The sequence below is a fragment of the Fomitopsis serialis genome (assembly GCF_022376445.1).
Source record: "Fomitopsis serialis strain Sig1Antser10 chromosome Unknown B0H18scaffold_12, whole genome shotgun sequence".
NCBI classification, from domain to species: domain Eukaryota; kingdom Fungi; phylum Basidiomycota; class Agaricomycetes; order Polyporales; family Fomitopsidaceae; genus Fomitopsis; species Fomitopsis serialis.
This window is the reverse complement of record NW_025954972.1, coordinates 249,006-262,448: the sequence shown is the minus strand read 5'-3', so window position 1 is coordinate 262,448 and position 13,443 is coordinate 249,006. Positions and strand designations below refer to the sequence as shown.

The 13,443-nt window shown below is 57.6% G+C and overlaps 5 protein-coding genes across 5 annotated transcripts; 2 read left to right on the top strand and 3 right to left on the bottom strand.

Annotated features, from left to right (window-relative positions):
* Positions 1-1,020: 1,020 nt before the first annotated feature.
* Positions 1,021-1,291, top strand: B0H18DRAFT_988306 (uncharacterized protein; the record flags this gene model as incomplete). Its single annotated transcript, XM_048044898.1, has 1 exon — positions 1,021-1,291. The coding sequence occupies one exon, from the start codon at positions 1,021-1,023 to the stop codon at positions 1,249-1,251; it is 231 nt and encodes a 76-aa protein (XP_047896919.1). The 3' UTR covers positions 1,252-1,291.
* On the bottom strand, positions 1,023-2,886 carry B0H18DRAFT_988303 (uncharacterized protein). The gene is made up of 4 exons (XM_048044897.1): positions 2,790-2,886; positions 1,826-2,738; positions 1,292-1,766; positions 1,023-1,228 (listed from the first exon to the last, which is right to left on the bottom strand). Exons 1-3 carry the CDS (start codon positions 2,808-2,810, stop codon positions 1,318-1,320), a joined length of 1,383 nt encoding a protein of 460 aa, XP_047896918.1. The 5' UTR covers positions 2,811-2,886; the 3' UTR covers positions 1,023-1,228; positions 1,292-1,317.
* Positions 2,887-3,814: 928 nt separating this feature from the next.
* Positions 3,815-5,308, bottom strand: B0H18DRAFT_952536 (uncharacterized protein; the record flags this gene model as incomplete). The annotated part of the gene is made up of 2 exons (XM_048042127.1): positions 3,815-4,745; positions 4,935-5,308. 2 exons carry the CDS (start codon positions 5,306-5,308, stop codon positions 3,815-3,817), a joined length of 1,305 nt encoding a protein of 434 aa, XP_047896917.1.
* Positions 5,309-8,155: 2,847 nt separating this feature from the next.
* On the top strand, positions 8,156-9,018 carry B0H18DRAFT_1116116 (uncharacterized protein; the record flags this gene model as incomplete). Its single annotated transcript, XM_048033370.1, has 3 exons — positions 8,156-8,449; positions 8,505-8,747; positions 8,896-9,018. The coding sequence occupies 3 exons, from the start codon at positions 8,156-8,158 to the stop codon at positions 9,016-9,018; spliced, it is 660 nt and encodes a 219-aa protein (XP_047896916.1).
* Positions 9,019-9,384: 366 nt separating this feature from the next.
* Positions 9,385-10,080, bottom strand: B0H18DRAFT_1116115 (uncharacterized protein; the record flags this gene model as incomplete). Its single annotated transcript, XM_048033369.1, has 4 exons — positions 9,385-9,540; positions 9,598-9,645; positions 9,704-9,767; positions 9,830-10,080. The coding sequence occupies 4 exons, from the start codon at positions 10,078-10,080 to the stop codon at positions 9,385-9,387; spliced, it is 519 nt and encodes a 172-aa protein (XP_047896915.1).
* Between the last annotated feature and the right edge of the window lie 3,363 nt (positions 10,081-13,443).

The window sequence follows — 13,443 nt, the reverse complement described above, 5'->3', positions numbered from 1 at the left end:
TAATGGTCTCCCACCTGCTTACGTCGTAGCTGTACGTGTCGATCTCGAGACGATGGAGCTTCGGGACGCGAGACCCGGGTTGGAACATGACATGTTGGGCATTGCTCGCAGACTGTCGCAGTGCAAGGCGCTTCCGTATAGAGCGAGTTCTTTGAGCTCTGAGAAGGCACAACGATCTACCGCAATTGGGTGACGCTGTTCAGCTCGAGATCGGACAGCCGCAGCGTGCGGAGACTTGTGAATTGAGACCATGCCATCACGAACGTCGGGAGCATGGCAGGATATAGGCTGCCGCCAATCTCGAGCGTTGTATGCCGGACATCGTCCGACCGAAGGCAAGAGGCAGTGCATGAAGAAAGCGACCATCCTTTCTCCCCGTAGTACCTTGGAGTCGTAGTGAAGGAAGCCATCAACGACGATCAGCGTACGCGTGGATGCGAGCCATTGCTTGACGCGCGGAGACGTACGAGCCTGCTTCAAAAGCATATCGAAGCTCGTGCGAGTGTTGACCTCAACAGTGGAGTAGAGAATGTGCATGGCACGGGGGTACCATACCCAGCAGACCAGCGCGGCCTGGGGCAGTGCACATTGCTCCATGTAGTCGATGATATCTTCATAGATCTCGAGCGCAATGCGAGCGGACAGAGTCGGAGGTAGTGTGCCTAGATCGGTGACCGCCCTTCGCCGATCTGTGTGTGCAGAGCGTCTGCGGCAGGGGTTGTAACCTATACACATGTCAACGGGGCTCAGACACAGCAGAAAAATAGACAGCACGAACGTGAGACAAGGTTGTCGTCATCGTCGAGTGGTATCTGCCGGTGACCTGCCGGAACGATTGTGTGCGCTGTCAGTCGTCAGAAGACGAAGTATCGTTGCATCAAGGCTGTGTACTGTGCGGTTCAGGAGAGCCGCCCGCTGACACCAACACACGCTGTGTATAGCGTTACCTGGTCCACCTTTTCCTATCATGATTATGCTACGCAGGATAGCGCAGAATCTTTCCGTCAAAAAGGGGGTGATATGATGATAGCATACGGTGTATTGGGGATGGTCAGCTCACCCGCTGCTAGCACATGTGTGATATCGGAGGCATCGCGCGGAACGATTCCGCCAATATCGTACGGCCTCAGCAGGTCTTATGCCCTCGACACTTACCCTACTGAGGCTAGCACTTCATACTTCTCTCCATCATTTCCACAGGTACCCGTGCAGAATCCATCAAGAATCACTGAATGGGAAGAGGGAAAGTGAGGTGAGAAACACGCCTGTACATGCGCAAGAACTCGCTCACGTCACATTGCCCGAGGAATGTCTCAGTTACCACCTGCGGGAGAGGTCGATCCGGACTATATTGCGATCACACCACGGCTTGAGTAAAGCCCGGAACGTGGCGAGGAGCTCTTGACGGACGTCGGCCTCGCTCACATAATGCAATCTCGATCTGTGTCCGGTCATTATCGTCATCTCGACGTCTTTCAGTCGTTCGAAGTAAGATCGGCGCATGATGTCGTGGACGCCCATCAGGTTAAGGTTCTCAAGGACCTTTCGGAAACCGTCGACTCGGAGCCCGTCGTCGGTAATCTTGAACAGAAACGCCATGGATATGTGCTCGAGCTGACAGCTTCGAACTGTGGAAAGGATGCTAGTCAAGTTATCTACCAGCCTAGACCAGCGGTGAGTAGGTTTGGCATCCTCGATGAGGCCCAGCCCGAATCCTATGCTCCTCAAACTGGTGTTATGAACGAGATTTGCATGCTGCTCGCTATCTAGGGCAGACACGGGTGTTAGGCTGCAATACAACAATAAGGAGTAGGTTTTGACCGACCCGTATCTACGGCCTCTTCGAGATATCGAGTTAGAGATGGTCCGGCTGCTCGGAGGATCCTGTTGGTGCATCCGACCATCATCGGCAGCGAGGTGCTATTCTCCCAGCAGACTGTCAGGTCATCCAGCGAGGTGCAAATATCCGACCTCACGAGCCAACCGACAAATGCGCCAGTCAAACTTGGCTGAACCTCGAACCCGTCCGTCTGAATCCGGAGGCGACGAAGCCGGATATCGCAACGAGGCTCGAAGTGACTAAGTCTCGTATTTCCCGAAGACTCCGGTATGGCGACGAAGGTATCGCTGTGCAAGTCGAGGTCTGTGAGCTGCGGGAACGAAGAGATGATCCACAGGATTTGCGAGACGGTATTCGGCGTCGTGACGCGCAGGCGCAGCGACTTGACGGTCTTGAACTGGGACAGGGCGAGGGCGAACTTGGGGAGCATGTGAGGATGTACAGCCCCCTCAATATCTAGGGATTGCAAGCCCGACATCATGCGGCCGAAGACAAGCGGCACTGCGTGGAGGATGGGGCCAGTGTTCGGCCTCCATCCCATTTTGTAGTCGGGAAACTTCATATCTGCCATGAACAGCGTGCGGGTGGTCGCGAGCCAGCTCCTGACGCGTGGATACGCGTGCGCTAGCTTCGCAAGTAGCACGAACCGCGCGTGAGTGGATATCCGGACTGTGAAATAGAGGTTGTGCATGGCGCGCGGGTACCATGCCGTACACACCAGTGCCGCGCCGAGGAACGTGGGTCGGGCCATCCAGTCGATGGTCTCATCGAAGATTTCCTGGGGAATGCGAGCAAAGACAGTTGGCTGCAGGGAAGTTTGCGGTGGGGCATCGCCCGGTACCGGCTCCTGATCCTGATCCTGTGTGTATGCCACTTTCTCGAGCTCGAGAGAAGGGACCTATGCAGACGCATCAGCCAAATTACTCTACATTATGAGCGGAAGACCGACGTTGGACACAGCTGTCGCCATCCTCCCGAGAGTTTCAGGTCTGAGGTAGGATGCGTAGACGGTAGAGGCAGGCTTGACCTGAATGCTGTAGATCACATCAGAAATAGATTCGGGACAAGCCGCCTTCTCCTTATGCTATTTCGTGCTCCGCAGACGCTGGCGTGGCTTTCGTCAAACCTTACACATATACATAAGTACCGTAAGGATTGTACGACGTAAGTAGTCCTGCACAAGCCCCACTAATGTAGTACTTACTTCATACTAGCATGCTTACAGTCTAAGCTTTTGCACCTGTACAAGATATGGAACGACGTTAGCACTGGCAACTGACCGTTCTCAGGGACGCACCACTGTCAGAACCACAAGCGTCAACGACGCACGCCTCACCAACTAGCTTGCCCCGTGAGGATGCCTGCCCAGTCGCCAACATCAAGAAAACAGGATACATATTCACCGCATCAAATATACATGCAGTAGTCGTCACAGTAGACAGAGCGACACAGGGAGCGAATAGCGAAGGAAGACAAGACGCGGCGGAAACCAGGGAAGACGGAGGGGGAGACGATTAGCGCGGTGAGCGACGCGACGAGCGGCGAGCAGCGCGATGAGTAGGATAGCGTAACGTGGTGCGGTGCATGTGGGCATGAGAAGCGGTAAATGAGAATGTCAATGCGTTCGGTTCGGTACGAGTGTTCGACAGGACAGAGACGAGAAGAGGAGACGAGAGATATAAACAATGTACGTGTAGGCTAAGTGACATAATAATGCAGAGCAGACAGGGTCCAGGGATGCAATAACTGAACGTCCGGGGATGCCAAGACACGAGACGAGACGAGCAGAGTCGAGCGGGATTAATGATGTACAAGAACGAAAGGACCGAGAGATGGTGTACACAGACGTACGATGCATGACGGCGAGCGTTGCAGAGCAGAACTAAATAATCTGAGGGCGTAAACAAGCGCATAGATCAGCAGAATACGCCGAGATCGTGTGCAGGCGAAAGGATGGGGGCGAGGCGCAATCGACTATGACGAGAACTCAACAAAGCTCCGCCAGCCACGCGTCGAGCCGTCGTCCTCCCTGAAGTCGATGAAGTTCGCAAGCGGCGACAACAGCGACTCGAGCGTCCCCCTCCTACTCATCCTCGACGGCGTCGAGTTCGAGCGGGAGCGCGTATCCGAGCGCTCCCGGGTCGACGGAGGGAACGACTCCTGAGTCTGACGGGCAGGCGCGGACGCAGGGACAGACATGCGCGCGGCCGACGTGGCAGGCGAGTGCGGAATGACGACGTCCTCCTCTTCGTGAAGGACCTGCAGCAGGCGGTTGTTCACGTCGCCGACGTCCGAGCCCTGCGACCGCACGCGCTCACGCTCCTGCTCCTCCGCGTCATCCTCTTCGTCGTCGCTCATCCACATGAAGTTGCCCCCGCGCGTCATCGCGTGTCCAGTGCGCCCCTCGAGCATCGCGAGCGCCGCGGAGCGATTGCGCAGGCGCGTGTTAACCGACGCGACCGAGCGGAACGACATACTTCGTGCGAGGACGGCGGCGGGCGCCGACGCCGGCATGGGTGCTGCGCGACGTGTCAACCCCGTTGGCGAGGTAGGGGAGAACAGGAGGTAGGAGTGGTCAGAAGACTCGGGCGGGAGGATCATGGAGGACTTGCGGGAGGGAGACGTGGGCGAGAGCAGGGATGGAGCGGACTGCGATGCGCGGTGCATGGGCGACCAGCGATATGAAGAGTAACACTGTTCAGGGGAGATGTCGGTCGAGAGCGTGAGCGAGAGTTTGGACGTCCGGGGGCCCTCAGGGGCTGCTGGAACGGATGTCGGAGGTTCTGGGAGGGAGGTGGACGGTGCAGGCTTGGGCGATGGGAGAAGAGACTCGCGAGACGACTTGCGCATCTTGGCGGCAGGCCGTTTCGGGAGCGAAAATCGGGAGAAGCTAAAGGTATGGTTACTAGAGGAGGAACGGGTTAGCACGTTACAGAGACACGCCGAGGTGACAGATTCCCGAGAGGCCAGCCGTATCAATTATCATACTGGCACACGAAAGATGGTGCGAAGAGACAACGCCCAGGAACGGTGGCTCGAGATAGACGTTCACCGGAGCGGAGAACGAGTATGCACGTCACGAAGACAAACTCACTGTGTGCGACCCGTGGGTGACCCGGCTTCTGACCTCCTGAGGGCGACCGAGCCACGCGAGGTGACTGTATCTTTCCTGCGAAGGCTCATGGACCGCATAGACTGGCTCTCAGCGAGGTCAAGCGATAGGAACGACCGGTCCTCGTCTTCCAGCTGGCGGTGTGGTACGAGGGTAAGGAACATGGCACTGGTGTCGGTCGACGAGCGGACAGCGGCGTGGAAGCTGACAGTGTTGACCGTGCAAGGCAGACTGTCCACTGCCTTCCCGCGGCGACGCTTTATGGAGGGTGAGCGGGACGTGGAGGGCGAGGCTGTGGGTGTCCTGGTGAGGAGACCAGAGGTGAAGAGCGGGGAATATTGAGCGAAGGCGTTCATGGTGAGTGAGCAAGTCGTGGCCGCCGGCGGTGAGGGGACAGTGGGAAGGGGGGAGGGGAGATGGGAGAGGGACGAGGCCCGCCAGGGCGATGGTTATTATACCTGCAGGATGACGGTGGTCCTGAAGGCGTCGCAGATTATTTTCCACGTCTGTCGTACCGAATGGCCGCGAGGCGCCCGCCGTCGCCACAGGCGCCGAGCCGTTCGCCTGGAGCTGTGGCGCGTAGCCCCATCGGGCGACGTTGACTGGCAGCCACGAGCCTTCGCCGCTTGTGTTCCCCGGGCACGTTGCCAGACGACCTTCAACGAGGCTGCTTCAGGTGGCTTCTTCTCCCACTCTGTTTCATCCTTGTCCGCCCGCCCGTAATACATCACCTTCTCGCTGACAACACGTTCACCTTCGCCCTTTGCGCACGACGCGACGGTCCTCTGCTGCCAGCAACGCCTTGTTCGCGTCGCGATACACGCTCACCGGGACGTCAACATGCCAGCGCTGCCTGATAGCGATGGCCACCCTCAGGCTGAGCCGCCGGCGCCCAGGGCCTAATTTGATAGCCCATTAATATCGATTGTCAAATCTGTCGCGTGCATCATCCGAATTGCGCCCTCCCATTGGCCAGCGTCGTCAAAGTGGTACATAGACGCCGGCGCCGAGCCAACCGCGAATCCCTCGAATCGGGCGCGTGGTGCGTCCCGAGTCGACGACAAAAGACCGCGTCCGCCGTCCCTGCAGGCCCTCTCTTGGTCTATTGTGTGGGTGTGCCGAACGTGGGCCCCAAGGTCCTGCACGTCTGGCTAAACCTCCTGGGCTCATCATTATCATGCACCGGTGCGTACTAGGACAGGATCCGGATATGCAGACGTTCACCCGGATATCACAGCAGTAGTTTGTCCAGGAACGAGTGCGCCTCCAGCGCGCCACGGATGCGCTAAGTTACTTATTGATGCATCGATGCCGCCCCGCAGTGGTTCCTCGCCCCCGCTCGTCATCGCGAGAGGCTCGCACCTCCCTTCATCGTGCTCGCAAATCGGCAGTGCTCCCCGCGTGAGCAAGACATGCCGACCGCGGTCGTGGTGCCGAATTCGGTATGTCTACGACATAGTCTATGACGATGTGACGCGCAGCTGTCCCTCCATATATGTCTCTCTGCATTCGTGCGCTGTATGCTGCCCATACGATCCTGCAGCTGTCTGGGTGCTCATGATCCCCGGTGGCGCGGTACGGTCACTCGCTCCTACCGATCGTGCATACATCACAGATTGTCTCACAGGCGTACCGAGCTGCATGCGAAAGTGCAAGTACTTGTCATATTTTACTTGTCAAACTCGGAATGCAAAAAGCAGTCCCATCCGGATCCGTCACCCACAGCCTCGGAGCAGCTATCATAACATTTCGAGACCGCCTGACCGCCCACTTCTGTCTGCGAGCTGACTCAGTGACTGAATCATTGGTTCCGTCGACAATTTTCATGGCACCCTGACCTGTACGCCACCGCACTATGCCCACTATGCCCACTGTGCTAATATCAATATTTGCTTCGCAGTTTCATCCTCCCGCCCCGCAGCGCACTTCTCGCGCTCAGGGCCTCGCACCTCTAGATTACGGGCTCCAACCACCGAACCACGCTAGATGCACCCGCCACCATCGCTCATTTGGTAATCCCGCTCTCATCAGGACATTGCCAACTATCGCCAACATATTGCTCCTCCGCTTCCGGCGCCGCGCCACCATCAACGAGCGATCAACGCTGAACTTACCGTATATGGGAGGTCGACTGCTGGATTAGGTGCGAAGGTCGATCCGCGCCCCGGGGGCCAGGTGATCCCGCCGGCATCGCCTCGGGCGAGCGCGCGTCTGGTGGTGGTGGCCTTGACGACCGACGCCGGACAACGGTCGACGTTGTGCGGTTCCTTTACGTGGGACGACTCTAGAGGCTTCTCTTCTCTCGTTGTCCCGGACTCGGCGGGGTGATGTGCGTTGCCTCCGCAAGGCAAGTCCTGTTTTGGCGGCGTTGCGGATTGGCGGGAATTGAGCCGGCCTGCGACGCGTTGTGGTCTGGACAGCAATTCCCCATGTCTGGTTCACATATTAGTCAGTGACTAGATTCACTGCATTGCCGACAAGGGGGTGTATTTTTGTAACCTGTTGTTCCGAACTAAGTTACATCTGTCTGCATCTGTTCCACCACGAGCACGGAATGAAGGTGGGTGCTGTACAACGATTGACGAGACCCATCGTCGAAGCCGGTGATACTCACAGGTATGGTCTCCTACTTGGCGGATCCGGTTCACAGGAAGCACGACCGAATATGTGGCGTCGAATTATGCTGAGTTTACGTTAAACTTAGTCACAACCATACCAGCGTAAATTACGTCGAAGAACGCTGATATTACTTTGACTTATCGACAACATAATCAGTGTTCGATTACTCTGCAGGTTCTTTGATTGTACTCTGAGAAATTGGCCAACATACTATCATCATCATTTTATAATAAAACTACCGTAATGTGTGTCACGTAACGCTGAACCTATCCTGAAACTATCTTGACGAGCTTTCAGCGTATTACGATTGTTCAAACTTGATACTTTCGGTGTAGAATATGTGACGTACGTGACACCTATGTCACAGCGTAGCCACAGAGTATGACCGGTCGACCTACCCTGTCTTTATGGTGTCAGCATTCCATCAAAATATTGCGGTATAACCTACGGTGTTCCTACGCTGTCGCGTAACCGTAATGTGTCATCACAGAGTCGACCCATGTACCCTAGACGTCGAGCACTACTTCTGACCGCCGACTTCCTGACTGACACGGGTTACCTCGGCTGCGAATGCTCCCGGCGCGATGGCGCCGAGGCCAACAGCTCCATCAGCCAGACGGTCGCCACCCTTCATCGGCATGCCCAGCAGCTCCGTGGGGAACAGCCCGAGCACGATGGACAACAACGGCCACCACCATCACCCCCATCGTGTTGATAAGGACGTCGAGATGTTCAATGCCGACGCGGACGCGGAGGCCGAGAGCGAGACTACGCCCCAGATGCAGCAGCCACGCGGGCGCAACGGCCTCCGACGCGTCGCCCTTGAGCATCTCGCTCAAGGAGGTCGGCAACCCGAGGGTCAAGCGGATCGCGCCGCAGTCCGCGCCGCCGACGTCGACTGCGGAGAGCGCACACAGCCCTCACTGCGGCAAGAACCTGTACACGAATTTTGACGTCAACGTGCCCCAGCTCAGCTCTTCGTTGGTCGTCCCGATCGGCCCGCTCGCTGCGGCCGCCGAGAACGGCATGAGCGCTGTCGAGGAGGCTGCTCAAGGCTCAGGTCCAGGACGTCGTGCGAGTCTGCAACACTGCCCTAGCGGCGGCTTGTCGCAGAAGATTACGGTGCCCGTGCAGGGCGTGGTCATGGTTCAGCTCAAGGAAGTCACCAATGCAATGGTGAGTGCCACCGTTCTGCTAGCGTCTCGGAACCGTTGCAAAGCTTCGTGCTCGACGAGCTTGCGCTGCTCATGGGAGGGTTGTCGCCGACGTTGCAGCGTTTCTTGGACTCTGGACTGCCGCTCCGGGACGCCTTGATCGCTGCTAGGACTCCTCGACCGTGTATATTCGGCGGGCGATCGCGGTGAAGGAGCGGAGGATACTGTCGGTCTACCAGCCTGAGGAGCTTTCGGACTTGGGCACTGGGACGAACGAGGGGCCGAGCTCGTAGGCGGGGAGTGCGGCGACGAGAGACTAGAAGAAGTGTTGCCCAACGGGCGTATAATGGCCGGCGATGGGTGCCATTGTCGTTGACAGTGAGCAACAAGTACTCGGCGGAGGCGGGACACTTATTTCAGCTCCAGCCTCTCCCGCCTTCATCTCCGCGGGGTGGAGTCTCGACATAGAGACGGCGGCGAGGGGAGTAGTGGACGAGAAGAAAGGGTGGACCCGTGCAAGAAGCTCGCACGACCGAATTGTGGGCTGCGCTCGGTCGAACGCCGGGACCACACTCGCACGCTCGGCCAGTCCCGAACTCTGCGATGAGAAAGCGAAGTCTTGTTCACTTGCAGCATCGTTTCAGGCACGCGATACCGCTCTAGATGTCGAGGGGCTGACTGTCTGCCCTTCCGTCGCGTCCCACGTCGCGTACCAGCCTGAAGTCGCGTTGCCCGTGCTGAGGAACTGGTAGTAGTGCGTGAATCTCGGCGATGAGCGCGGACTGCGCGCTGGTCGGGCTAGGTGCAGTTCCAAACTGCGGAAGTGGACGTCAGCACCCATCCACCGGTACACACCAGGAAAGGGGACGTACAGCGATCTCGATGTCGTCCTGGTGGCAGATAGAGCCCGAGTCGGTGCACTTGGAGACGTCGGAGTTACTGGGGTACGACGCGCCGACGGTGTACATGCCCACATACGCGGTACCGCCGCTCGACGCCCAGCTGCGCGTGAACGTCTACGTCGAGGCGGGCATCCTGCGTGCTGTCGGCGGACGTCGTCGAGGGGACATACATCGAGTGCTTCAGCAGGCGGCTGCCACTGACAGAGCGAACGTGCCGTCAACACCATCGTCGTAGTACGAGGCGGTCTTAGACTGCGACGGGAAAGTGGCAGTGAGATCGAGAGGGCTGATGATGAAGTCGCCGTCGCAGACTGGGTGGATAGGCTCGGATTGGCCAGCTGCAGGGACAACACCGCAAGCGTTGTTCGGGAGGGAGCCTTGTGCGTTTAAGATACGGTCGAGCGAGAGGGGTCCGGGCACGACGTGTCCGAAGCGCGTGAGCTGCGCACCCATTGAAGTCCTGAAGCGAGCTCTGCATGGTGATATACAGAAAGCCACAGTCCTACAGGCCATTGAGCACGGGCAAACTCGTCGCTATGAACAGATAACATACCCTTGGATCCCATTGCAAGATGGCATACTCAAAAAAGATTGGGGTGCAGCGAGCAGCGCCCTGATCATGTTTGCCGTGCCAACGGTCTGCGTTACCGTACTTGACAGTGAACCAGACGACACCAGACGTGTCGGCGGCGCCCTTCACCGTGCCGAGTGGCGTCAAAACTCGGGTGGACGACGACGTCGACAGAGACGTCGAGCAGAGGAGCTTTTGAAGTCAAGGTGGGGAGTGTTCACAACGCGCCCTCCGGGATTGACAAGGACTTGGGATCAGCAATGCTCGTGCGAGACGCATCGACGGACACCGCTGCCGCCTGGAAGGAGAGGAGAGGAGCGGCGAGTGCTAGGAAGGCGACGATGAGCGATTGAGGACGAGGGGTGGAGATGCCTAGGGCGAAGGGGGCTCATGAAGAGGATGCATCGAACAGTAGGCCTTTGAAGCGAGAAGTCTAAGGCCGCACCCAAAGCTGCGAGTCCAACGGCAAGGAATGAAGGGGGAGGGACGGGGGAGGAGGAGAAGGTAAGGGACGGTGAGCTGACACATTCATGGGTGTTTGTCGCGCGGTAGCGCGCCGTGCTTCGTCTGAACGCCTCCTTTGTTCCCAATATGGCAACTCCCCAACGCTCAACGCTCAGCGCTCGCTCACGCTTCCGTCACGGTCCCCGGGCTCAAGCTGCAGAACGAGAGACCTTCTACGTACGCCCGCCATTACCCACCGCTAGGCACTCCCGGCGACAAAACGCGCATTCGTTGATCAAGGTTGGCCGGCCAGTCCACCCGCTGACGCCGACGAACGCTGCCCAAATCCGCACAGGAGCGGAAGCACGGATGCCTAGCGTAAAAGCAGGTTTCACCGTCTTGAGATTGCCCCAGTAGATATGATGTACATAATTCTCCAGCCCGAGCAGACATACTGTGTAGTCATCAGATGCTCACTATGTTAGACTAAATTGCAACCATTTGGCGTCGAGTGGTTCAACTACCCAGGGAGACTGCGCGCATCGGACGCGCAGACCGGCGATATTCGTTCACCATAAACATCGAAGACTCTTCGTCATACGAAGCTATACACCTCCGACGTCCGCCGATTGATGCATACCATATATTTGAAGGCATCCTCCTTCGCAGTACGGCTCCCCAACAATCCGCAAGGAGTAACGGTCTATTGGCATCAGCTTCGGTCGATGGTTACAGCCAGCTCACTTACGTTGAGTTGCGTCTCCGTATCATCATTCACTAGCAGAGATGGTGTGACATCCTGTAGAAGCAAACAACAGGAGGTTCAGAAAAGATCGAGGGTGGCCAAAGCAGAGAGAAGAGTGGTGCACCAACGACGGCGACGAGCGAGGCGAGGTGCGCGAAGGCTATACTCGGCACTTCTGGCAGTTAATGACGCAGTATGTGCTGCGACATGCACGGTGCCCATCTCCGGAGTATACAGAACCGGAGTATACATTCTGTATACTCCGGAGATGGGCACTGTGCATGCCACAGCAGATAACGGCAAGCTCACTGGCATAAACTGCACACGAGGGGGGCACCTCTTTGACCGGTGGCCGAGGCGACGTAGACGAGTACGACACGACGTAGATGGGTAGCAGGGAATTGTCGGCGGTGACCCCGCGCCGGCAGGCTTTGCAAGTCCTTGTTTCCGGCGGCGAGCATACCATACGCCGCGTACGCGGACGGCGATCGTCGTTCGCTTGATCTATGGCATCCAGCTAACATGTGCAGGTGGCGTGACTTGGATGGGTGCGACGCGACAGACGGGTGCGACGCGACGTAGATGAGTAGCGGGAACTTGTCGGCGGAGACCCCACGCCGGCAGGCTGCGGTATGCCGCGATCGGCTATCCAGCTAACATGCCAATGTAAGTATCGGCGGCGCAACAACTGAGCTGATGTCACGTACGTGCTGCGGCATGTGCGTGGCCCATCTCCGGAACGCACGTTCTGAAGATGGGCATCGTACGGGCAGCAGCTCACGGCGATCTCAGAAACTTGCACAGCAGGGGGATTGCTTCGTAAGGTCGTCAGGCTGAACCGTCGACCCTGGGCTTTACGAGCCCATGTTGCGATGGTGACATTGTCCTTCGTGTTGCAGGCAGCGCCGGAGAGCATGCACGTGTTGTGTATGCGATCGTCGTCGGCTCGTGGATGCGATCGACCTCTGCCCGGGCTTCGAGTCGTCAACGAGTCGTGCTTGGGGTCCTCAATGAGTCGTGCATAGCGTCTTCGACAAGTCGTCTTCGACAAGCCGTGCATGACCGGAGAAGCGCACGCAAGGATTCATGCGGCAGGCTGAGCGGAATGCAAGCTGGACGCCAGTGAGTGAAAGAAAGCCGGATGCCAGTGAGTCAGCAACAGGTGCATAGGGGTTGAAGATGCCGGAACATCGGTGATTGAACTTCAATGCGGCCCATCGCTCGCGCTCAGCAGTATCGCCAGCTTCGACTAGGGCTGTGCCGATGTCGCGTACCAGAGTTACTCTGAGTGAGCGCACCGCGCGGCGGCAGACCGACACACCCGGTCACTAGGCGACGGTCTACTGACTGTTTGGGGTCGATTCAGGTCGATGTAGAACTGTAGCCGCCTTCCACAGACCCCTAAGGCATATAGAAAATTGAATGAGGGATAAGTGAACTAGGTGCCAGCTGTATACACACCATGCTGGACTGTTGATCACGGCGAGCAACTGCACATGTGGCCGTCGCGACTTCGATGGGTGCGGCACGACGTAGATGAGTAGCGGGAACTTCTCGGCGGAAGCCCCACGCCGGCAGGCTTTGCTACCGCCGGTGTCTGCGACGGTGAGATGTGCCGCGATCGGCTATCCAGCTAATATGCCAACGTAAGTATCGGCGGCGCAGCAACTGAGCCGATGTCACGTACCATTGGAGCCACTCTGTCAGTACGTGAGCGCTATGCGTAGCAGACGGTCGGCCGACGGTTCAAACGTTCACTTCCGACTGTTCGGTGTCGGTGTGTGACTGTGGCCACCTTCCGCAGGCCCCTGAGGCATATAGAATGTTGAACAGGTGAAAATGAGACTAGCTGTATACGCACCGTGCCAGACTGTTGAGTGTCGGTGTGGGACTGTATACGCACCGTACATTGGGTTGCTGAGTGTCGGTGTGGGACTGTGGCCGCGTTCCGCAGGCCCTTGTAAGATATTGAATGAGGGAAAAGTGAGAAATCACGAAACAGCTGTGCACGCACCGTGCTAAAGCCTTCGACGAATATGCTTCGGGTTTGTAACGA

What these genes read in the sequence shown, in the direction of transcription:
- B0H18DRAFT_988303 (XM_048044897.1), bottom strand. Translation starts at nt 2,810, where the DNA reads ATGGCGACAGCTGTGTCCAAC. An exon ending in TGGCGACAGCTGTGTCCAAC is followed by an intron (nt 2,739 to 2,789) that starts GTCGGTCTTCCG and finishes GCGTCTGCATAG; the next exon opens with GTCCCTTCTCTCGAGCTCGA. An exon ending in CGAAGAGGCCGTAGATACGG is followed by an intron (nt 1,767 to 1,825) that starts GTCGGTCAAAAC and finishes TGTCTGCCCTAG; the next exon opens with ATAGCGAGCAGCATGCAAAT.